This window comes from Physeter macrocephalus, chromosome 8 (assembly GCF_002837175.3).
Source record: "Physeter macrocephalus isolate SW-GA chromosome 8, ASM283717v5, whole genome shotgun sequence".
Taxonomy (NCBI): domain Eukaryota; kingdom Metazoa; phylum Chordata; class Mammalia; order Artiodactyla; family Physeteridae; genus Physeter; species Physeter macrocephalus.
The window spans coordinates 125823831-125848514 of record NC_041221.1 but is presented as its reverse complement, the minus strand read 5'-3'; the positions used below and the strand labels follow the sequence as shown (position 1 = coordinate 125848514).

The 24684-nt window shown below is 38.0% G+C and overlaps 1 protein-coding gene and 1 pseudogene across 3 annotated transcripts in view; both read right to left on the bottom strand.

Moving 5' to 3' along the window:
• Positions 1-15061: 15061 nt before the first annotated feature.
• LOC102987361 (HIV Tat-specific factor 1-like) lies at positions 15062-23465 on the bottom strand (annotated as a pseudogene).
• Positions 23466-23659: 194 nt separating this feature from the next.
• SLC27A6 (solute carrier family 27 member 6) overlaps positions 23660-24684 on the bottom strand; it is a 64462-nt gene continuing 63437 nt past the window's right edge. For all 3 annotated transcript variants that reach the window (XM_007122669.4, XM_055086736.1, XM_055086737.1), the window contains exon 10: positions 23660-24234. In XM_007122669.4, coding sequence (XP_007122731.2) covers positions 24058-24234 — 177 coding nt within the window. In that variant the 3' untranslated portion in view covers positions 23660-24057. The remainder of the gene's footprint in view (positions 24235-24684) is intronic.

The window sequence follows — 24684 nt, the reverse complement described above, 5'->3', positions numbered from 1 at the left end:
GACAGCTACCAGAACTTAAATAAATAGAAGTTAGTCTTAAATAACTCAAAGTCTTTCAGTTGCTTTTCTTAGTGTGAATGAGCAATGTGCAGTCAGTTGGCAAGAGACGGACTCAGTTACTTTAATACTTCAAGTTTTGCTTAATGCAGATTTGTTCAGAAACTGCTTATGGAGTAGGGAAGATTTCCTGGTTAAGACAAAGTCTCTGATGACTGTTGAATAATGAGTATGAATTAGAAAGGTTGAAAAGGGCATGGGGGAAGGGCAATCGATGCGGGGAGACATTTAAGAGATATATTTTAAGACCTCATTATGTGAGAACCAAAGGAGCAATTTCTGACTCTAAAAAGACAAAAGTTTCCGACTTGAGTAATTGGGTGGGTGGATAATGGTGCCGTTTACTGTTATCAGAAATGCAGTAGGTTGAAATCCTGAGATGCATCCATATTTAAGTACTGAGTTGAGAAAGAGGAGCAAAGCGCTTTGAGATAACATAGAAAACCCAGAGAAAGTAGTGTATTAGAAGTCAAGAGATTTGAGAGTTTCAAGAAGAAATAAGCACTCAAAGATGTCAAATAAACCCTATATATCTAAAGAAAAAAATTTAACATAAATTTTGTTTACTGTTATCCAATAAATAATAAATAAATACTGGATTTAACAATAAGTTGATGATTAAGTACTTTTATAGAGCAATTTTGGCATCAAAAATAAGATATCACTGAGTGAAGATGCAAAGGAAGTAAGTAACTAGAAATAACAAGGTCAGAGTAGACTTTCAAGACTTTATCTTAGTTATAGTGAGATGGGATGGTAGCTGAAAAGAGGTGCAAGATTGACGGAGGGTTTGTTTGTTTGTTTTCCTCCAGAAGGAATAAACTTAGAGACTGAGAAAGACCCAAGGGAGTGATAGGATAAATATAAGAGAAAAAGTTCATAACTGATGGAGAAAATACCAAGAGAGAAAGAGGAGTCTTGATGGGAAGTAATAGAAAGTGGTTGGCCATAAAAAGGAGAGGACATTTTTAACAACTGAGGATAGGTGAAACTGCTTAATGAAGATGAAGATGTGAACATGTTTGTAGAAGATTAGTTGTGTAGATGATGCATGATCAGATGCTAAACCAAGCAAGATATATTGATTAAGCTGCACTCTGAAAACTCAGTTGAAGTTGATTTTAATATAAATGTTATAATTATGAGGAATGACAATTTGTAATAGTCATCCACATAATGAAGTCTCTAAATAAGATAAATTATATGGCGAACAAATCCAATAATAGATTTGCATAAAAATCTTGCATGCAATGCTGAAGTTGAACGACCATTATGGGATATAAGGGAGTTGCTAATGTTCCACAAAGGTTATATTCTCATCAGTTAGGCTACCCTGAGACTTCAAGGACATCCAGTCTGTCAACTAAAGAAAATGCCAGTTGTCAGGATACAGCGAATATATGAGACGGCAGAAATCAAAGAAGAGGACATGCCTAAAGATATGATACAACGTAAGAGCTCAGAAAAGGGGTTTTGAAGATTTCACTACAACTCACTGTACCTAGTACTCTTTTATTTATATTAGCCTTTGCTATTTAGATAGAGATCACACATCCTTGTTTGCCTGGTCTACAAGTGTTGTCCCAGCCTCCTTTTCTATTCAGCATTTGTCATATGGAGAGCCTAGACTTAGGCACACCTAGTTGAATGTTAAAACTAAGAAAGGTCACGCTGGAGTTGAGTGAATATGCCAGGTTAGGAGAGCCAAGAAATTTAAATAAGATGGCCATGCCTGTTGGAGTTTGTCCTAAGCCACTCCTAGCCAATGCAGTTTCTTTAATCTAATTTGACCTTGTTATGCTTGGTATTATAAGTTTAGCTGCTCAGACTATAGGAAATTAGTTAAAGCTGAACTATTGACCTGATGATAAAAATCTAATCTCAGGAAAAATGCCTAAGAGGCTCATAATCCCCTGGAAGCTTTCTCAGGGTCTCCTAGGTTAAGAGCCAGAGCCCTAGAAAGAACTAATTATTTGCCACCACAAGTGATCAGGAAAGGATTGTATTAACATTTTTTATTTTTAAGGAGAGAAAAAGGGGGAAAAAAGAAAAGAAAGGTCAAATTAACTTCTCCTCTTCTCCTGTTACCTGGCATTGCCTTCCTTCTTTTCCTTCCCCATCTCCCTCCCCATCCTGGAAAACTAACTTATAATTTGAATAATGTTTCTTGAATACAAAAATCAATGCAAAATATTCAATAAGCAAGTAAGGGATTTTATGCTTTAGCTCAATGATTTGCCAACTTTCACACTGTAAACACCTGGAGGGTTGTTAAAACACATTGCTGGGCCTGCCTTCAGAGTTTGATTCAATAGGTTTGGAGAAGAGCCAGATAATTGCATTTCTAAAGTTCCCAGGTGCTGCTGCTGCTGCCCCAGAACCACACCTGAGAACCACTGCCTAGTTCTAGGTAGCTGCACAAAATACCCTCTTCCTTGTGTGGTACTTGAGAAATCCCCATTCATTTTCCCCCCACCACATGGCTTCTTAGAGTCAATGAAAATTCAGGCGTGCATTGAAATCCCAGATCACTCCCAATTAGCCATGTTCTTCAGGAGACTCTTTGTGACCCTCAGGATGCTCTTGTAAGAATTAAATTAGAACATGTTAAGTTAAATGGCTACCAAGCTGCCTGATCACAAATCCAAGTCCATTGTTACCAACACAATGCCTGTAGGAGACAAATAGCGTAAATGAGAGCATCCTGTGTTAAGCGTACACAGTTTCGACATCTCAGCAGGCCAGAAAGAACTCGTGGGCAGTCACTGAAGCGACAGTTATTTCACATCCTCGTACGGCTGCAATTTTAATGATAATTGGCGATTTTAAAGACTACTTAGGGGCTTCCCTGGTGGCGCAGTGGTTGCGCGTCCGCCTGCCAATGCAGGGGAACCGGGTTCGCGACCCGCTCTGGGAGGATCCCACATGCCGCGGAGCGGCTGGGCCCGTGAGCCATGGCCGCTGAGCCTGCGCGTCCGGAGCCTGTGCTCCGCAACGGGAGAGGCCACAACAGAGGGAGCCCCGTATACCACAAAAAAAAAAAAATAATAATAATAATAATAATAAAGACTACTTAATAAAATTAAACAGTAAACCACCGTTCTAATTTAGTGCTTCTTAAATTTGGGGGGGTTCTAGACTTACTTTGAGAAACTGAGGAAAGCTGTGGCCCCTTTTCCCAGGTCGGTGCATCCAATTCGTTGGGGAAACACTTAGAGATCTCCTGCGGGATCTATGTTTTCCAAATTCAGAACCTCTGGCTCTCAGTGCTTCAGGTTGATCCCTTCCTGATGAACGAGCAGTCTCGCAATCCTATGGGCTACATCTGAGAAGATTTCAAAATCAGAAGGCAGGCGCCTAGTGTCCAGACAGTCTCTGTTTTTAACTCAATCCTCTTTTGTCCTAGAACTCAGCATCTATATTAGTTTCAGCTGTTGGGACAAAATACCATGAACTTTGTGGCCTAAAACAACACAGATTTATCTTATACCTCTGGAAGTCCAAAGTCCTAAAATCAGAATGTTGGCAGGGCTTCCTTCCTTCTGGAGGTTCTCAGAGAACCTTTTTTCTTGACTTTTCCAGATTCTTGCTAGAGACCACTAGCATTCTTTGGTCTATGGCATGGGCCTCCATCCTCAAAGACAACAGTTTAGTATCTTCAAATCTCTTTGCTTTCATCTTCCTGCCTCTGGCTTTGATTCTGATTCCTCTGCTTTCCTCTTTTCCTTTATAAGCCTCCTGTGATTACACTGGGCCCACCTGGATAAGCTAGGCTACACTTCCCATCTCAATATCTTTAACTCAATTGTATCTGTAAAGTCCCTTTTGTATTTAAGGTAGCATATTCACAGGTTTTGGAAATTAGGACATAGAAATCTTAGGGTGTATGTGGGGGAGACATTATTCTCTCCGCCACAGCATTCATTTCATTTACATCTTTCTAACATGCACTAGCTCTTGTTTGATTACCTTTACTCTCAAGACCAGTCAAATAAAATGAATAACAATTGTGGATTTCAGTTAATATCTTAAACTTACTTCTAACATTTGGTAGAAGTTAGAAGTTCTAACAGTACTTAGTAGAAGTTATTACTTCTAACAACAGCCTCTCCAATGAATTGTGAAAAACTTCTAAAATTAGATGCTGGTAGCCACAAGTTAATAATTTTGCTTCCAATTCTCTAATGTAAAACCTGTACACTATGGAAACATGGTCTAATGATCCTATATTTTGAGATCAATTGAGAAAATATAGAAAAAGAACAAAGTAGGGGCTTCCCTGGTGGCACAGTGGTTAAGAATCTGCCTGCCAATGAAGGAGACATGGGTTCAATCCCTGGCCTGGGAAGATACCACATGCCGCAGAGCAACTAACTCTGTGCGCCACAACTACTGAGCCTGTGCTCTAGAGCCCATGAGCCACAACTACTGAGCCCATGTGCCATAATTACTGAAGCCCACACACCTAGAGCCCGTGCTCCCAACGAGAAGCCACCACAATGAGAAGCCTGCACACCACAACGAAGAGTAGCCCCCGCTCACCGCAACCAGAGAAAAGCCTGTGTGCAGCAACAAAGACCCAATGCAGCCAAAAATAAAATAAAATAAAAAAAAAATTTATTTTAATAAATTTATTAAAAAAAAGAAAAAGAACAAAGTAGTGGGCAGCTTATCTTAAAAGTACAATGTAATCAATCAAAGCTCTTGCACTTAAAGTGTAAAAAACACCATGAACATGCAATGAGAAAGACATGACTTCACAGAAATATTGTCAAAAATAAACTGTTATAGTTTTTTAGGCTGACTCCATGATCAATATGAGTTTTTTAAGATAATGGAATTTTAAGCTGCATTAATAGTACTATATTTAGAAAAGGGGATAACATTCATTCATTCATAAAAGATCGTTTTGAAAGCATCTATGTGCCAAGTACTATGCTAGACAATGGAGATACTCTCCACTTTGTACTACTACTCTGTCCTCATTAAAAAAAAGAAAAAGATTCATATAACCTGGATAAAAAAATGACATTACCGTTATAGGAAAATGCTTAAACTTTAAACTCAATAAAATCTTTGTGCAATTTTTTTCTGAATTATTACATCTGATCATGCAGATTTATTAGCAAAAATGCACTTTAAAATGTTTATTATCATCTACATAATGCAATATTATGATTTTAAACCATCTGTTTTTCAAAATGTTCAAACATCATCAACAGTTTGAAAATTGTTTCTTTTTTGTTTTAATTTTGCTTATATTCCTCCTAAATATCTCTCACCATGAACTGTAATCATTTATAGAATTTTAATTTTATTATTTTTAACTAAACTTTTAATATATTGCAATTTTATGTTGCAATAAGAGTAGTCAAGTAGATATTGTAAAATAAAAGATAATTTTTAAGCAAATGATTATGTAGGTGACACTCTAAATTGTCTCAACCTTTTCCACAGACTCAAATCTCTGTTTTATTATTATAGTTCAGATATACACATATTCTTAAAATTCCAAATTGATACGTAAGTGAGCAGATGCTATTTGTGTTAAAAGTTTTATGACAAAGAAGTAATTAATTCCTCTCCTTCAGTAAAGTAAACACATAAGAAGATGGGAAAACATGAGCAGTGACTGGTGAATGTATCAGGTCACAAACTCAGGTGCACAGGAAGTGAAACTAGTTCTGGTTAACTTTTGATCACTTCACTTCACCTGCTGAGTTGTCCATCATTCCATTAGCCCATCTGGTCTGCAGATCAGACCAGTGGCACATCAGTGGCAGCTGAGTCGTCCTTCTCCCCAACTTCATAGCTTTTTATTCCAATTCTTTCATTACTATCATGCCCCTCTTAAAAGCTTGGGAAAATACTTTGCTGTGCTCCCAAGCCATGCTGGCACAAGAAGAAGTTCTCCCATGCTATCTCAGACCATTTTTGCCTAAATGTGCAACAGGTAATTCCTACCCACACCACACCAGGTTGGATAAAGGGGCTCTTGATGTCTTGCTGCCTCCCGGGGCTTTACTTGAACTGGGGTTCAAATCCCCCACTGTTCTAACTAGGGTTTCTATTGTTCTTCACTTCCCTGGTACTTGGCCTCAGATTTCAGCCAAGGCACAGAGCCCACTCTCTGGGAATCACACCAATATCCAACCCTTTTGTATATTTTTGTATTGTTACTAAAGTAATACTTGTGTTCTTTCTGGACGATTGTATTTTTCAAATGACAATGTAAATTTTATTTTACACAGTAACAGGAAAAGAATTCAGACACCAGTCCATAAAAGCATTATAGTCTCCTGGTATAAGTACACAATCTGCTTAGCTCTATGGAGAATGTAAAGCTACAATTCCACAAAGGGAACAGTCTGAAACTGGCAACCTAGGCATGCTTGCCTGGGCCACACAGGCCAACCCCAGCCGTTACTGGGCACTCAGGAACTCGGCTGCCAGCTACTGATACCAGGGAGCAGCAAAGCAGTATACCGATATCTTTACTCAGGTAATCTATTTTGGCATTTGAAAGTTTATTTAATCCATCTTTGAAAGTACCATTTATGCAAGGTAATATGTGGCAAAATATGTTCTTATAAGTGATTTTTGCACAATAATGGCCACTTCTAATTTCATTCTCCTTTTTTCCTTCTGGATATGGTTTATTACTGCTGCTAATACTGTCAGACTTTGTGCTTGACTTACATGTGAACCTGACTTAGCTGCTCTCCTGAAAGTCCCTGATGTGTTTCCTAGTATTGATAGATAGTGAGCACCTCAGGATACTTTCTTTTTTTAACTTTTTATTTTATATTGGAGTATAGTTGATTAATAATGTGGTGTTAGTTTCAGGTGTACCACAAAGTGATTCAGTTATACATATACATGTATCTATTCTTTTTCAAATTCTTTTCCCCATTAGGTTGTTATAGAATATTGAGCGGAGTTCCCTGTGCTATACAGTAGGTTCTTGTTGGTCATCCATTTAAAACATAGCAGTGTGAACAAGTCAATCCCAAACTCCCTAACTATCCCTCCCCGCACCCCTCCCACCCTGGTAATCATAAGTTTGTTCTCTAAGTCTGTGAGTCTGTTTCTGTTTTGTAAATAAGTTTATATGTATCATGTTTTTAGATTCTGCATACAAGCGATATCATACAATATTTCTGTTTCTCTGTCTGACTTACTTCACTCAATATGACAATCTCTAGGTCCATCCATGTTGCTGCAAATGGCATTATTTCATTCTTTTTAATGGCTGAGGAATAGTCCATTGTATATCTTCTTTATCATACCACATCTTCTTTATCCATTCTTCTGTTGATGGACATTTAGGTTGCTTCCATGTCTTAGCTATTGTAAACAGCCCTGCAATGAACATTGGGGTGCATGTATCCTTTCGGACCATGTTTTTCTCCAGGTACATGCCCAGGAGTGGGATTGCAGGATCATATGGTAGCTCTATTTTTAGTTTCTTAAGGAACCTCCATACTGTTCTCCATAGTGGCTACACCAATTTACATTCCCACCAACAGTGTAGAAGGGTTCTCAGGATGCTTTTTTTAAAAAATAAATTTATTTTATTTATTTATTTTTGGTTGCATTGGGTCTTCATTGCTGTGTGCGGGCTTTCTCATTGTGGTGGCTTCTCTTGCCGTGGAGCACGGGCTCTAGGCACATGGGCTCAGTAGTTGTGACACGTAGGCTCTAGAGCACAGGCTCAGTAGCTGTGGTGCACGGGCTTAGTTGCTCCTTATATGTATCATGTTTTTAGATTCTGCATACAAGCGATATCATACAATATTTCTGTTTCTCTGTCTGACTTACTTCACTCAATATGACAATCTCTAGGTCCATCCATGTTGCTGCAAATGGCATTATTTCATTCTTTTTAATGGCTGAGGAATAGTCCATTGTATATCTTCTTTATCATACCACATCTTCTTTATCCATTCTTCTGTTGATGGACATTTAGGTTGCTTCCATGTCTTAGCTATTGTAAACAGCCCTGCAATGAACATTGGGGTGCATGTATCCTTTCGGACCATGTTTTTCTCCAGGTACATGCCCAGGAGTGGGATTGCAGGATCATATGGTAGCTCTATTTTTAGTTTCTTAAGGAACCTCCATACTGTTCTCCATAGTGGCTACACCAATTTACATTCCCACCAACAGTGTAGAAGGGTTCTCAGGATGCTTTTTTTAAAAAATAAATTTATTTTATTTATTTATTTTTGGTTGCATTGGGTCTTCATTGCTGTGTGCGGGCTTTCTCATTGTGGTGGCTTCTCTTGCCGTGGAGCACGGGCTCTAGGCACATGGGCTCAGTAGTTGTGACACGTAGGCTCTAGAGCACAGGCTCAGTAGCTGTGGTGCACGGGCTTAGTTGCTCCGCAGCATGCGGGATCTTCCCAGACCAGGGCTCGAACCCGTGTCCCCTGCATTAGCAGGCGGATTTTTAACTACTGCACCACCAGGGAAGCCCCTCTCAGGATATTTTCAATGACATCTAACTAAAGGGACTTTATTGCCTCCCATAAATAAAAGTCCAGATGAAGAACAAATTGTAGAGTGGTCCAAGTAGGGCCTTTGCTCCATTTCTCTGCAGTTGTCAACTCTGCGCTTCCGTATGTATGTGTCAGGCTTTTTGTTGTTGTTTTTTCTGTTTTTTTTTTTAGCTCGATTCCCCTTATCATTGTAACAGAACTGTCATCCACAATTATGGCAACCTGCGTCCTCATTCACATCTGGCTGGAAAGTCTGGCTTTCCATTGCTGTTCATTAAAAGTAAGGAAGGACTTTCTCAGAAAACCTGCCCTGGTGACTCATTAATTAGAATATGAGGCTCATTTCTATTCTTAACAAGTCACTGGTAAAGGCAATAGCAAGACCAACCACTTCTAGCCCATGAAATCATTACACAAATCTTATAAATGGAAGGAGAAAATCATCATCATCATTATCATCACCATCACTATAATCAGCATTTCAGATAGGTTTAGGAAATTAAACATATTGGTCACTTATGGACTTATTTTTTCTACTAGAGACCTCCACTCCTGCATCTTGACAGTTACACTCCAGGGACCTATTCCCTAAGCATGGAGCTTCAAGCAGGCTTTTTCTAAATTTCTTATATCCAACTCTTTCCTTCTCATGCCCCTCCTGCAAGCCTTCCCCATCAAGCACATTCTCTCTCCTTGGGGGTCTGTTAAATAAAATTAAATAAATATACTATATACTATTCATTCATTTAATTGTTATTTAATTAAACTCCTTGTTTTTACTGACCTTGATAGTTTTAAAGAATACAAGACAGGTATTTTGTAGAATGTTCTTAACTGGGATTTGTCTGATTTCTTTTTCATGATAAGACTGGGGTTGTCTATAGGTTATTGCCTACATATTGTTTTTTTTCAGTCCAGTGTCAATAACTAACATCTAAGGAAAGCATATGAGAAATCCGTATTATTGCTTTGCTCTTCTCATATATAGAACTTTCCCACATGTCCTGTAAAAAATTGATTCATTTTACTACAAAACTCCATTTGATCTAAACGTCTTTCATGTTTTCATGCAGCACAAAATTAGATCATGATAGCTTCAAATAACGTCCTCTTTTTGGATTTAAATAGTTTATGAAGGTAATTAAATAGTTAAATCAGGTATTTTGATGCAGATCAAAGACAATTGACCATTCACAGACTTCCTCTTTAAGCTTAATAGTTTGGCTTGCTTACCAATCACCAAAATATCTGACTGACACAGGATTTACAGGCATAGGTTTGATCATTAGATTTGATATAAACCAATTAGTTCATATTTCTCCCTTACTGGTTTTCTTGGCAACATCAAAAAAGAATTGCCTTTTTGTTTACTTACCTCAGTCTGACAGAAATTTGTTCATTATGTTATTGCCTTTTTGGCATAAGCTTTCATGTATCACCTTCAATATTTTTAGCTTGTCTTCATGAGAATATAATATCTGGTCTCAATGCTGCAGCTCTTAATATATGGAGAATTGCTTTAATTTTCCATTAAGTTATTGACAATTTATAAAACATATATCTATAGAAAATGGTATTTTTTTGTCTCAGATGTCCAGTTAGAGATAATAGTACTTTCAAGAAATAGCACAAAGAGCCACAATAAAAAAAGAGCAAATGTGTTACCTATTTCCATTCCCACATCTGGCAGCTCAGGGTCAGCACAAGTTTATCTTTGACCCACACATTACTGATAATGCATTCCTTGCTCTCATTCATCGTGCACAATGAAGCCATAGTAATTGCTTGGCTGCTCTTCCTATTCCAGATGTAATTCACAAACAACTAGAAAGAAGTAAAATAGTTTTCAATTGTGAATCATCCTAGAAGACTCCAAGAAGCACAGTCAATGAACAGTCCTCTGAGTATCTATCAGTAGAGAGGCTTCTTTGTAATTCTATGTCAAGAATTAAAAGTTAGGGAATTTAAATTCAAGCCAGAATTAATCTAATTTCCATTTGAAAAGGCAAGATTGCAGCACTTAATTTCAGGCAATTTTGGCTTCTCTTCCATCTATCATTTCTCTTGACATTGGGTCTTAAGTTTTTGAGAGTGTGCTAAGGATACTTGGGGAGGAGGGGGGCATTGGGGCTGCTTAAATAAAATATGATATAGGCATCAAAAACTACGATAAAAATTGAGAAATCTCTTTGTATACTAATTTGGAAAGATCTCCCATATACATTATTAAATGGAAAACTTGAGGTACAGAATAGTATTTTATATGCTTGAAATGGGCACAGAAATAAGAATATGTATTTATACTTATTATATTTTCATAAAGACACACTGAAAGTTTTCACAAGAAATGAATAAAAATGGTTCTCTACTAAGGGCAAGAGACAAGTCAGGATGAAACCAAGACTTATCAATGTATCTTTTCATCTTGCTTTATGTATTGTTTTATTTAAAACCAGATGGTCTATTTAAAAGAAAATACAAATAAAATATTTAAATTCTCTCTTGACTCCACATACCCTTCAAGCTCTTTATTTCTGTCCCCATTTAATGCAAAATTTCATAAAATTATCTCCACTTTCTCACCTACCATTCACTCTTCAACCTATGTGAACCTGTCTTATAGCCTCCCCACCAGTACTCTTGCTGAAGTCATTAATGATACCTATTTTGCCAAACCCATGTAACAGTTTTCTTTCTAGCCCTGTCTTTCTAGATCAATCTGTATCATTCTACACTATTGACTATTACCTTGTTAGGTCTGTGACACTAGCACTCACTTACCTCTTACTTCTCTGATCACTCAGGTGTTTCTACTTCCACCTGAGCTCTGTTGGTTCTCCTTATACGTTGGTCCTAGGCTCTCTGGGCTTGGTCTTGGGTCATCTTCCATTCTGCTACTAGAAGGTGTCCTTGAGCTCCTTAACATTTACATTTATGTGGCAATTCCAAAATTTTATCTGTAACTCAGACCACCCACTGAGCTCTAGACTGGTGGGGACATGCACTCTTGGATTGTTCCCAGTACCTTGTTACTACAGACAATGACCAAATCAATGACCTTGTAAATATTTCTTTCTGCATACAGCCAGGTGCATCTGTTTGAATAAATTCCCAGAAATGAGATCACCAGACCAAAGATACATGTTTTAAAATGTTAAAAGATATTGCTAAACTGATTGCTATGGGTTGTATAATTTTACACTTGCATTAGCAATATATGAGGGCCTGTTTCCTTATTCCCTTGCCAACTGTTGTGAAACTTTTGAATTTTGCCAATGTGATAAGTGAAAAATAGAAGCACAGTGTATTTACAGTACATGTTTCCCTTATTATGAATAAGGTTGGACATTTTTTACACACTTAATTATTTTCTCTGAACTGCTTATGTTCATAACCTTTGTTTTTTGTTGTTGTTGTTTTTTACTGTGTTACTTATCTTTTCTAAGAGATCTTTATTTAAGAGATTATCTCTTATCTGTGATACAAGTTGCAGATATTCCCCCAGTTTTTCATTTGTCATTTGATTTTGTGCTGTTTTTTTCCCAAGCAGAAATTTCTCTTTTCTTTTCTTTTTTTTCTTTCTCCTCCTCCTCTTTCTCCTCCTTCTCTTCTTCTCTCTTTCATGTTTCCTCCCCACTCTCTCCCACCCCTTTCAGTCTCCTCTCTTTCCTGTCCTTCCTTTTATATAGTCAAATATCTTTATCTTTCCATTTTGATTTGCAAATTATGAGTTATAGTTGGAAAGGCCTTTGCCTCTCCAGTGTTATAAAGGAATTGGTCCATATTTTCTTTCAGTGTTTCACATTTAAATATTTCAAGTGCTTAGCGGTTATCCTCATATACAGTGTGTGGTACGAATTTATCTTTTCCAGATGGCAATGTTGTTGTTTCAAGAAGATTTATTTAAAATTTTATCTTTGTCCTATTGCTGTCATACTGTGTACTAAATTCTTGTCTTTGTTTCAAACTTTTGATCACTTTCCATTAGCCTACCTGTCTATTCATGAACCAGGGACACACTGCTTTAATTGCTGAGAGTTTATAATATGTTTTATTTATTTATTTTTAAAATTAATTAATTAATTTTTGGCTGCATTGGGTCTTTGTTGCTCCATGTGGGCTTCTCATTGTGGTGGCTTCTCTCGTTGTGGAGCACGGGCTCTAGATGCATGGGCTTCAGTAGTTGTGGCTCCTCGCTGGCTTCAGTAGTTGTGGCTCACGGGCTCTAGAGCACAGGCTCAGTAATTGTGGCACATGGGCTTAGTTGCTCTACGGCATGTGGGATCTTCCTGGACAAGGGATTGAACCCCTGTCCCCTGCATTGGTAGGCGGATTCTTAACCACTGCACCACGAGGGAAGCCCTTATAATATGTTTTAATATGAGATATGACTCATTAGCCCTCATGGCTCTTCTTTTTTCAAAATTATCTTAGATATTTTTCCACACATATTTTAAAATCACCTTGTCTAGTTCTAGAAAAGGGAAGTCTTTTTAAATATGGTAAATAACAGAACATACTTATATACTGAGGAAAATAATCAAATAGAGAGGAGAGGTTAAATTCAGAGGAGAAAGGGAGATAATCAGGAAGAATTCTTAAGTGGGGCAGAGAAGATGAGTTCCAGAACATATATAATAAGAATGGCTTTTGATAGTAAAAGGAACATTCATTTCATGAAAAGAAAAATGAAAGTAATTGGCCTATAGACTTACATTTTTTGAATGCTATGAAAATGATGGTGTTCCCATATGGTGACTTATATATTCTCAATTAAGTGTGAGGGGAGCTATCAGCTGAATGGAGTGGGGTGGATGAGGAATGGAAGATTAGGAAAGCATAAGGAAGTATTATATAGTGAAGAAAACATGAGAAACCAATTGGTTTAATGAAGATTGGGATTGACTGATGACATGAATTAGAGAGAGAAGAAGGCTGTGAGCCCTTTGATGAAGTTTTCAGAGGATAAGGTGGCAGTACCAAGACATGAGGATGTTATAGCAAGATTGCAGGGTCCTCACAGGACCAGGAATCATAATAGTCCAGAAAGGACCATGAGGTACAAAGAGCATAACCTCTGGACCACAATATTTGGGGCATATGAGTATTTACAACCTCCACTTTAGTGGACCAAAGGGAAAATGGTACCCTCCAGGGAGAGCCACATTTCCAATAAGGCAAATAGTTGGAATGATGGGTTTGATAAGATATTGAGGGTTTATAGGGGATTTGGTATGCACAGATCTGGGTTCCAAGAGGGCCTAGAGGAAACTCTGGGCAGCAGGGAGAGTTAGAGAATGAGAATAAAGAAATGGGACACAATACATAGCCAGAGCTCAGAATCTTAGGGGAGTTGTTAAAATGCAAGTTCCCAGGACCTATATCCAACAGAGTTTCTGATTCAGTAGAGTTTGGTAGCACCTGAGAATCTGAATATTAAAAGATGCAAAAATGATTGTTACTCACTCTGGCCTTGAGAACCATGTCTCTTGTTGGAGGCTGGGGACTGGCAATAAGGGCTTCCAGCAGTAGTTTGATGAAGAGGAGGAAGCATAACTCTTCACAAGGTCAGGTTGTGTTGACTGAGAAACACAATCATACTTTCACTCACTTACCTCACTGTTGAAATGTGACAGAGTACACAGCTGTATGGTAATCATACAGCTATGCCCCTGTCTCCAGAAGGATGTGAGTCAAATAGTTTACATAGACTAAATGTCAGATTAAATCAAGAGACCAAAATTCTGACTAAGGAAAAGACAATGAAAGCACTGCAAGAGGTTAGTAAACTCCATAGACATTTTTAGTACTGCATTTTAACTTTGACTTTTAATTTGGTGAAGACATTGCCCAGAGCTTTCTGGTCTGAAAACCACAGTCTCAATAATAAATCCTTTCACTAGTAAAAAAGAATATGTAACAAACAATGAAAGATCATCAAGAATGTGGTTCAAACTTGATTTTTGTTACACATTTTAAAATTTACTTACAAATTTACTGATATGTAGGCAGAATTAACAGCCAGACTGTTCTTCCTCAAGAAGATAACACTCATGTATGAAGTTTATAAAAAATATCACATGCTTTTTCCTCTTCTCTTGAACTGTCTTAATTCATCTTAAATATGCCAAGAAGTGGTAGAATCTACAGGGAAGTGAATTTTATTGAGAGAAAATGACAACCTAAAAATTATTTCTACTGAGAAAGGTTGAGTATCTTAAAGTCCCCCCGTAATAACACTTAATTCAATTCTCTGCTATCTGTCTTATGCTTTCCTTAAAGATGCCAAGATACTTAACTTTAAAATTGTCTTAAAAGCATACATAAGCAGTGTATGGCAGTTTTTCAATTCAAATGACACAGAGGGTAAAGAGTAAAAAGTAAAAACCCACCCATTCCCCATCCAATTCTATACTGAACTAATTAGACTATCTGAAACTGTCCTTGTAAATATTTATACTTCTCAATGTATTTTTAACGAATGATAAATACCCTTTGTAATCTCCATTCTTACTGATATAACATGGAAATTATTCCATGTCAGCACGTGCTGACTTTTCAGTCTCTCTTTGTAATCATTGCAGAGCAACACAAAATATGGATTCTACCAATATTTATTTTATTTTTCTATATTTTAGGTTGTCTTCAATTCTTCAATTAATAATGTTGCCCTGAACTGAATATAATCTGACATAAATACTGACTCACTATCAATAACTTTTTATTCCTAGAAGTAGAATTGTTGGGTCAAAGTTACATGCATTTTATATTCTGATAGGTACTATCCTCCAGAAAGTTGCACCCATTTATAGGCCCACTAACAATGCCTATAAGAGTTCTATCTTTAGTATGTTGCCAGCTCTAGACAGATCCAATCTTTTTAATTGTTCATATCTCATTGGTAAAAAGTATCTCATTCTTATTTTAAGTTACAGTTTCCTAATTTGTAATGAATCTTAAGATTTCTTTCCCCAGTGCTTCATATACACCTATAATTTTTCCAATGAATTTCACATTCTCTATGCTATAATTATTATTTGCATTACATCTATATAGAGTATAAGCCCCCAAAACAGTATTACAAATTATGCTTTAAACAAAGAAATAATATTTTTTAAACAAAGAAATAACATAATCTTTTATATTTACCCACATATTAACCATTTTCAATATTCTTCATTCCTTCCTGAAGATAGGAGTTTCTACTTGCTCTTATTTTCCCTTGGTCTATAGAAGCTACCGTAGTATTTCTTCTAATACAAGATTCTTGGCTATAAATTTTTTTATCTGAAACTTCTTTTATTTCATTTTCATCCTTAAAGATTATATTTCCAGCATATAGAATTCTGGCTTCAGTTATTTATCATTTTAAATATATTATTCCATTTTCTTCTGTCTTTCATAGTTTCAATGAGAAGTCAGCCATAATTCAAACTGGTGGTTTATTCTATTATTATTATTTTTTTTTAATTTTTATTTCTTTATTTTTGGCTGTGTTGAGTCTTCGCTGTTGCACACGGGCGTTCTCTAGTTGCAGAGAGCAGGGGCTACTCTCCGTTGTCATGCACGAGCTTCTCATTCTGGTGACTGCTCATTGCGGTAGCTTCTCTTGTTGTGGAGCATGGGCTCTAGGTGCATGGGCTTCAGTAGTTGTGGCACGTGGGCTCAGTAGTTGTGGCTCGCAGGCTCTAGAGTGCAGGCTCAGTAGCTGTGGTACACGGGTTTCATTGCTCCATGGCATGTGGGATCTTCCCAGACCAGGGATCAAACCCATGTCCCCCTGCATTGGCAAGAGAATTCTTAACCACTGTGTCATCAGGGAAGTCCTTTATTATTATTTTTAATGTAACATGCTGTTTTATTCTCTAACTGCTGTCAAGAATTTCTCTTTCTCTGTAGTTTCCAGCAGTGTGATCATAATGTGCCTAGGTATGGTTTTCTTTGTATTTTTCCAGTTTGATGTTTGCTGAGCTTCTGGTATACTGAAAAAATTTTATGTCTATTGCCAAGATTGCTTTCAAAAATAACCCTTGGGGCTTCCCTGGTGGCGCAGTGTTTGAGAATCTGCCTGCTAATGCAGGGGACATGGGTTCGAGCCCTGGTCTGGGAGGATGCCACATGCCACGGAGCAACTAGGCCCGTGAGCCACAACTACTGAGCCTGCACGTCTGGAGCCTGTGCTCCGCAACAAGAGAGGCCACTACAGTGAGAGGCCCATGCACCGCGATGAAGAGTGGCCCCCGCTTGCCACAACTAGAGAAAGCCCTTGCACAGAAACGAAGATCCAACACAGCAAAAATAAATAAATTAATTAATAAACTCCTACGCCCAACATCTTCCTAAAAAAAAAACAAAAACAAAAAGACCCCCTCAAACCCTCAAACCTGTGCTGTACAGTGGGTCCCTGTTGGTTATCTATTTTAAACATAGCAGTGTGTACATGTCAACCCCAAACGTCCAATCTCCCTTCCCATAACCATAAATTTGTTGTCTAAATTTGTGAGTCTGTTTCTCTTTTGTAAATAAGTTCAATTTGTATCTTTTTTTTTAGATTCTGCATATAAATGATATCATATGATATTTGTCTTTCTCTGCCTGATATACTTAACTTAGTATGATAATCTCCAGGTTCATCCATGTTGCTGCAAATGGCACTATTTCATTCTTCTTAATGGCTAATATTCCGTTGTATATAAGTACTGCATCTTCTTTATTGATGCATCTGTTGATAGACATTCAGGTTGCTTCCATGTCTTGGCTATTGTAAACAAGGCTGCAATGAACATTGGGGTGCGTGTATACTTTTGAACAATGGTTTTCTCTGGATATATGCCCAGTAGTGGGATTGCTGGATCCCACTAGCAAAAGTAATTATCGATATGTATGTTCTTATTGCCATTTTGTTAATTGCTTTGGCTGTGTTTTTGTAGGTTTTTTTTCTTCCCTTCCTCTTTTGTTCTCTTCTCTTGTGATTTGATGACTAACTTTAGTTTTGTGTTTGGATTCCCTTTTATTTTTTGTGTGTGCATCTATTATAGATTTTCGGTTTGCAGTTACCATGAGGTTTTGATGTGGCCGTCTATATATAAACAAGATTGTTTTCACTTGCTGGTCTTTTAATTTCAAATGCATTTCCAATATCTTGCGTTGTGCTTTCCTCGTCTCACAATTGCTTGTTTTGATATCATATTTGTGTGTGAATGATTTCCTACCTTAATTGTATGGTTGGCTTTACCAGTGAGCTTTTCCATTCATAATTTTCTTGTTTCTAGTTTTGGCCTTTTCTTTTTCACCTAGAGAACTTCCTTTAGTATTTGTTGCAAAACTGGTCTGGTGGTGTTGAATTCTGTTAGCTTTTGCTTGTCTGTAAAGCTTTTGATTTCTCCGTCAAATCTGAATGAGAGCCTTGCTGGGTAGAGTATTCTTGGTTGTAGACTCTACCCTTTCATCACTTTATATTGTGCTGTTCCCTTCTGGCCTGCAGAGTTTCTGCTGAGAAATTAGCCAATAACCTTATGGGAGTTCCCTTGTATGTTATTTTTGCTTTTCCCTTGTTGCTTTTAATACTTTTTCTTTGTCTTTATTTTTTGTCAGTTCGATTACTATGTGTCTCAGTGTGTTCCTCCTTGGGTTTATCCTGCCTGAGACTCTCTCTGGACTTGGGTGACTGTTTCCTTTCCCATGTTAGGGAAGTTTTCAGCTATTATCTCTTCAAATATTTTCTCAGGTCCTTTCTCCCACTCTTCTCCTTCTGGGACCCCTATCATGCAATTGTTGGTGTGTTTAATTTTGTCCTAGATATCTCTTAGACTGTCACCATTTCTTTTCATTCTTTTTGCTTTATTCTGTTCCGTGGCAGTGAATTCCACCATTCTGTCTTCAAGCTCACTTATCCGTTCTTCTGCCTCAGTTACTCTGCTTTTGATTCCTTCTAGTGCATTTTTCATTTTGGTTATTGTATTGTTCGTTTGTTTGTTTGTTCTTTAGTTGTTTTAGGTCTTTGTTAAACATTTCTTGTATTTTCTCTATCTGTGCCTCTATCTTTTTCTGAGATCTTGGATCATCTTCAGTATCATTACTTTGTATTCTTTTCCAGTAGATTGCCTATCTCCACTTCACTTAGTTGTTCTTCTGGAGTTTTATTTTGTTCCTTCATCTGGGATATATTACTCTGCTGTCTCATTTTGTCTGGCTTTCTGTGGTTGTGGTTTCCGTTCTGCATGCTGCAAGGTTGTAGTTTGTCTTACTTCTGCTGTCTGCCCCTGGTGGATGGGGCTGTCTAAGAGGCTTGTGCAGGCTTCCATTTGGGAGGGACTGGTTCCTGCCCACTGGTAGGTGGAGTTGGGTCTTATCCCTCTGGTGGGCAGGGCCGAGTCATGGAGTGCATTTATCAGGCAGCTGTGTGCTCAGGAACACTTTAAGCAGCCTGTCTGCTGATAGGTGGGGCTGTGTTCCTGCCCTGTTGGTTGTTTGGCCTGAGGTGTCCCAACACTGGAGCCTACAGGCTATTGTGTGGGGCTAGGTCTTGTTGAGAAAATGGTGGCCTCCAAGAGGGCTCACCCCAATGAGTATTCCCCAGAATTACCACTGCCAGTGTCCTTGTCCCTGCAGCTAACCACAGCCACCCCCCCACCTCCACAGGAGACCCTCCAGTACTACCAGGTAGGTCTGGCCCTGTCTCTTATAAGTTCACTGTTTTTTTCCCTGGGTTTTGGTGCATATGAGACCCTGTGTGGCCCCTCCAAGAGTGGAGTTTCTGTTTCTCCCAGTCCTGTGGAATTCCTGCGATCTAACCCTGCTGGACTTCAAAGCCAGATTCTCTGGGGGCTCCTCCTCCAATTGCCTGACCCCCAGGCTGGGGAGCCTGACATGTGGCTCAGAAGTTTTACTCCTGTGGGAGAACTTCTGTGGTATAATTATTTTCCAGTTTGTGGGTAATCCACCTGGCATGTATGGAATTTTATTTTATCGTGATTGCACCCCTCTTACAGTCTCATTGTGGCTTCTTCTTTGTCTTTGGATGTCGGGTATCTTTTTTTGGTAGGTTCCAGTGTTCTTCGTTGATGGTTTTCAGCAGTTAATTGTGATTTTGGTGTTTCTGCAAGAAGAGGTGAGCTCATGTCCTTCTACTCCACAATCTTGTCTCCCAATCTAGTCTCCAAAGATTTTAAAGAGCTATGAATTAGTAAAAAAAGTTCATTCAGATTTATAGCATTTTAATCTAAATTAAAAATATAAAGGCAAAACAGTTTTTTAATGGGAAAGGTAAAGAACAGCCAGACCATCAATATAAAAGTTAAATGCCAATATCTTCATTTACTTAATATTTTTAAAATAAAGACAATTAATCCATTCTCATTTATATAGTGGGAACATGGATATCCTTAGATTTATTTAACTTCTTCTATTTCTATTCATTTAAAAAATTTCTTTCTCTTAAAATTACAGATTTTTGCAAAACTGATATTATTTTCTCTTTAATTTTTTTTTATTTGAAAGTGTGACCTTTTATTTCTATGCTACTTATGGTTAACCTTTACATTTAAAAAATGTTATAACTTTATAACACATGTTTTCCTAACAATGACAAAAAGGAACTATCTGCAACCTCTCTTCCCACCAAAATAAACTTTTTAGCATGTGGAGGCAACATGAGGCAAAGTCAACTTTCCTTCTGGCTGTACAGAGAATTAGGTTTATGGGAAAAGGAGTTTGCTGCTGGGTCCTACTCTACTTCTTCCTCTTTTTTTTTTTTTCATATTAACAACTTATTTTTTATTTTTGAATATCACAAACTTCAATCAGAATACTTTAAAAAATATTATTCTGCATGCGCTTAACAAATTTGACAAAGGGCAAGGATCCAGTTGACTTGTATTATGCTATGAAGTTTGAACTGAACAGCCAATTCACATATATTTAAAATTGTTAAGTACAGGTAATCATGAACACTTCACTGCATTAATCTGATGGCATTCTACCTCTATGCACATGTTCATGTAACACTACTAGTAATTACCCTGGAGCAGAGGCAAAATGGAGATGGAGGAATTGCCCTACAAACCAAGTTTAAGGGATTAAACAGCGTCGTCATCATCATCATCACTACTGAGGACAAAGCTGCTGCCTGTGGACAGGGGCCCTTCCTCCTTAACATTTCCTAAACCACCTGCAGTCCCTCTCTCATCAGAATCTTCAAACAACTTGTCACTGGAATTGTCATCAAACAACTTCTCATTGGAATCGTCATCTTTGAGCATCTTTTCATCTATGTCTTCATCTTCCTTTACATCTACATCTTCCTCATCTTCTTTTCCGTCTGAATCTTCAAACACCTTTTCATCTGCATCGTCTTCTTCATCCTTTTCATGTGCATCTCCCAGCCCCTTTTCTTCTGCATCTTCTTCGTCCTCTTTTTCATCCGACTCATCGAAAAATACTTTTTCATGTGTTTCTTCCTTCTCATCAGACTGTCAAATTCCTTCTCAGAGACTTCTTCATCAAACACTTTCCTGGAGCTGTCATCTTTGAATTCTGATTTTTCAGAGTCATTTTCTTCTAACTCTTCTTCAGAAACGTCTTCATTAAATTCCTTTTCAGAGCCCTCTTCCTCAAAACCTTTCTCAAGGCCGTTTTCTTTTAACTCTTTTTTCAGAGTCATCTTCAAACTGCTTTTCCGAGCACTCTTCAGACCCTCGTTCCAAGCTGCTGTCTTCAGCTGCCTTTTGGGGGCTGGCCTCCTCCTCAGACTCCTGCTCAAGGCCATTCTCATCAGGATCCGTTCTGGGTCTCTTCTTTTTGGACTCTCATTCAGGGCCATTCTCTTTTGACTCTTTTTTAGGACTACCCTCTTCATGCTACGTCTTGGGGCTGCCTTCTCTGGACTCTCGGCCAGAGAAATCTTCTTCATGCTCTCTTTTGGGACAGCCTTCCTCAAACTCTTTCGAGGCAGCTCTCTTCAGATTCTTTTTGGGGACAGGCTTCTTCAGCCTTTTTTTCAGGGCCACTTCCTTTAGCATCTTTTTCAGAAGGAGCTTCTTCATCTTCTCCCCTATCTTCTGTTTTTTCAAACTTCTTTTCATCTATAAGTTCTTCAAATGCCATTTCAGTTGCGGCTTCTTGAACATTCGTTTGAGATGTGCCAGGGTGCTCTGAAAAATGCCTAACTCTAGAAAGCCCCACCCTTCTGGAGCACAGATGGAATTTGAAAGCTGAAGGCCTCTGTTGGCCTCAGGAGTGTTGAGGAAAGCCTCCCTTCCTCTCAGCCTTTCCTCCCTTTCTCTCGTGGTCTCCTCCACCTGATAATCTGTAGTCCCATCCCACACTTGGGCAGTGATTTGATGGCCACCAAACCACATTCCACTGAGGGTTTGAATACAATAACCAGCTTCCTCCAGACCCCTAAAGGACACAGAAGCCACATAATGAGGGTGCCTATTAAAGAGAAGGAGCTTCCTAATTTGTCCAAACTTTGAACACTCTACTTGAAGGTCTTCTCTGATCTCGTTTGGCACCAGTGGATCATCCTCAAAATCCATACGATGAAACATATTTTTAATGATGACAACTTGCTCGTGGTGTATTCAGGATGGGCCAGCTCTTCTCTCAGGTCTCCAATCCAACTGCTTTTGTTGCATAGACAACTTTTTCTTGTAGTCTTTGCACTTCTTCTTCTTCTTTGAGGTGTCATATTCCCCTTTCAGTTGAAACTTTGCCACCTCCATATGTAATTTGTAGTCTCTAATTTCATCTTCATCCAAAAGTTTTAATGCGAGATCCACAGATTCTCTCTTCGAATAACAGCAAAGTCCATCTCCTTTAAGATTTCCTTGATTATCTTTGTAAAGCTTGACCTTAAATTCTTCTGTTTGAAGACCTCTCATAATAATGCAAAACTCGGACATAAGCTGTATAAATTCATCCACTGTAATGTCTGGAGGCAAATCAGACATATACATTTGTATTTCTGTCTTCTTCAACATGAAACCATCCTGATTCAGCCTTTCTCTTTTCTCCCCTCTTTTTGGGATAACTGGGTTCAGGAGTTTTTCTTTGTGGAGGTTCTTCTGTAGTCCTAGCACTGACATCTTGGACACTCGCAGTAGAACTAGATGCACCATCATTAGAAAAGCCATAATTGGCCTGATATGTAGCAATAAAATCTTCAGTGATCTTGGGGAACCAAGCCTTCTTGTCCAGGTCCCATTCATATGGGGTGTCAGTCGGCTGCTGCCCCCCAAAATTGGTTTCTCCACTGGAATCTTTCTGGGTGTTACAGTCCTTGGTGTCTCCGTACAATTCTTGCATTTGCAACTGCTCATCAAACTCGTCATTCGCATCCAAGTTGTTGCTGCTCATGCTGCTGACTTAGCCCAGGGGCAGGGTCCAGGTGAGCGAAGAGGCCAAGCTGACGCTGGTTCACCCTGCCAGGTCTTGCTGCCGCTGCTCGATCCAGAACACAGCAGGAGCGCACACGAGCTGCCGCCACCAATCGGGTCTGAGACGACTGTGGCTCCTGCGGCAACGTCCAGAAACCACTTGAAAATGGAGGCCCACTTAGGCTGACACAGTCGCTATTGTCCCCTACTCTGCTTCTTAGTCCAGCTCCACCACCCCCTCCGATGGAAGTTAGCTCACTTTGGTAAGAGAGTCTCTTATATGTTTTTGGCTTGAGGCAAACACTACAGCCTGGTGCTTCCACATGGAGATAAGTACCATTGTGCTTATTACACTATCCTTATGATACTTTTCCCAGTTAACTACTCAAAAACCTGTTCACACTCAAAGTCTTTATGCCTCTGATCTTAGTGTTAACACAAGGGTCCTAGTCTAGTCTATTCTTTCCCTGTATTATTAGTGGTTCCTACAGCTCTGTTGGATTTTAGCATCAATTTGATCCCATTTATATATCTTCCCAAAATTCCTAAATGCTTTGGGCTTACCAGTTTTCGTGCTTTGTTGTTTCATATTTTTACATTTCTTCTAGCAACTTAATGTGAGTTTAGGATAAAGGAGACAGGAGCGCATACATTTAGTTAGTTGCCTTCCTTTGAATGAATATTTACAATTAAAAACATCAAAACAAAACTTCAAAACTCATATTAATAAAGATGGTTTTATTGAGTTATAGGACAGGGCACATAAAAATCAAATATTTGATTAAAATTTAACCCTTTACTCAAAACTAGAAATTTTAAATATTAATAAGTAAATTTTTAGCAGATGTCTAAATTGTTAACCACTTATTATTTAAAAACTTTAAGGCAGATATTTACTTATGCACTGAATCCCAAATAGGTAAAAAGAATAATCATCCAAAGTTTGTTATCAATTAAAACAAATTAAAGTTAGTACTTAATTAAAGAAAAATTGTTGCATGTTAAGGAAATATAGCACATGCTTAATATCAGTTCCCTCTCCCCATTTCATATTAAAGAAACAAAAACTCTTCTTTCACTTCTCCTAAGCAGCATAGGAAAATCCCATATATAAAAAAAGCTTAAAGTTTAATCTTCCCTAATATTATCTGATCATAAATTTCTTTGGTCAATGGAATGTATGATTTTTTCAACTTATCCATGAAGTAAAGTGGATCAGAAATTTTCAATGGACTAAATCCTTCTTCCACCAACCGAAACTTCTGTAGTTTGAATGTTCCTGTTGTTTCCATCTTTTCCTATAAAACAGTGACCAGGATTAGTGGAGTCAGTCAATATTATGTATAATATACAAATAAAATATTCAACAATATAGACTGTAATATTTAATTATAACATTTTTATATCCAGTGACCATCTCTATTTTCACTACTACTAATTTAACATTAGAAATTTTAAAATGCTCCTTGGAATACTTAAATCTTTACCTTGATTTTCCTGTGAGCTTCAAACAACATATAAGTTGATTGAACTTAAGAGCTTAAGTTGAACTTAAGAACTTAAGTTGAACTATATTCTTAAGTTGAACTTAAGAATATAGTTAATAACTGATTACAAATATGTCTAAAACATATAGGTTTATCTCTTCAATCCAATGTCAAGGCAATATTATGTACAAAGAATGCTACTAGACGGCAAGAAGATAAAAGCTATAAAAGACAGCAATCTAGTCCATAAGGCAGAATACT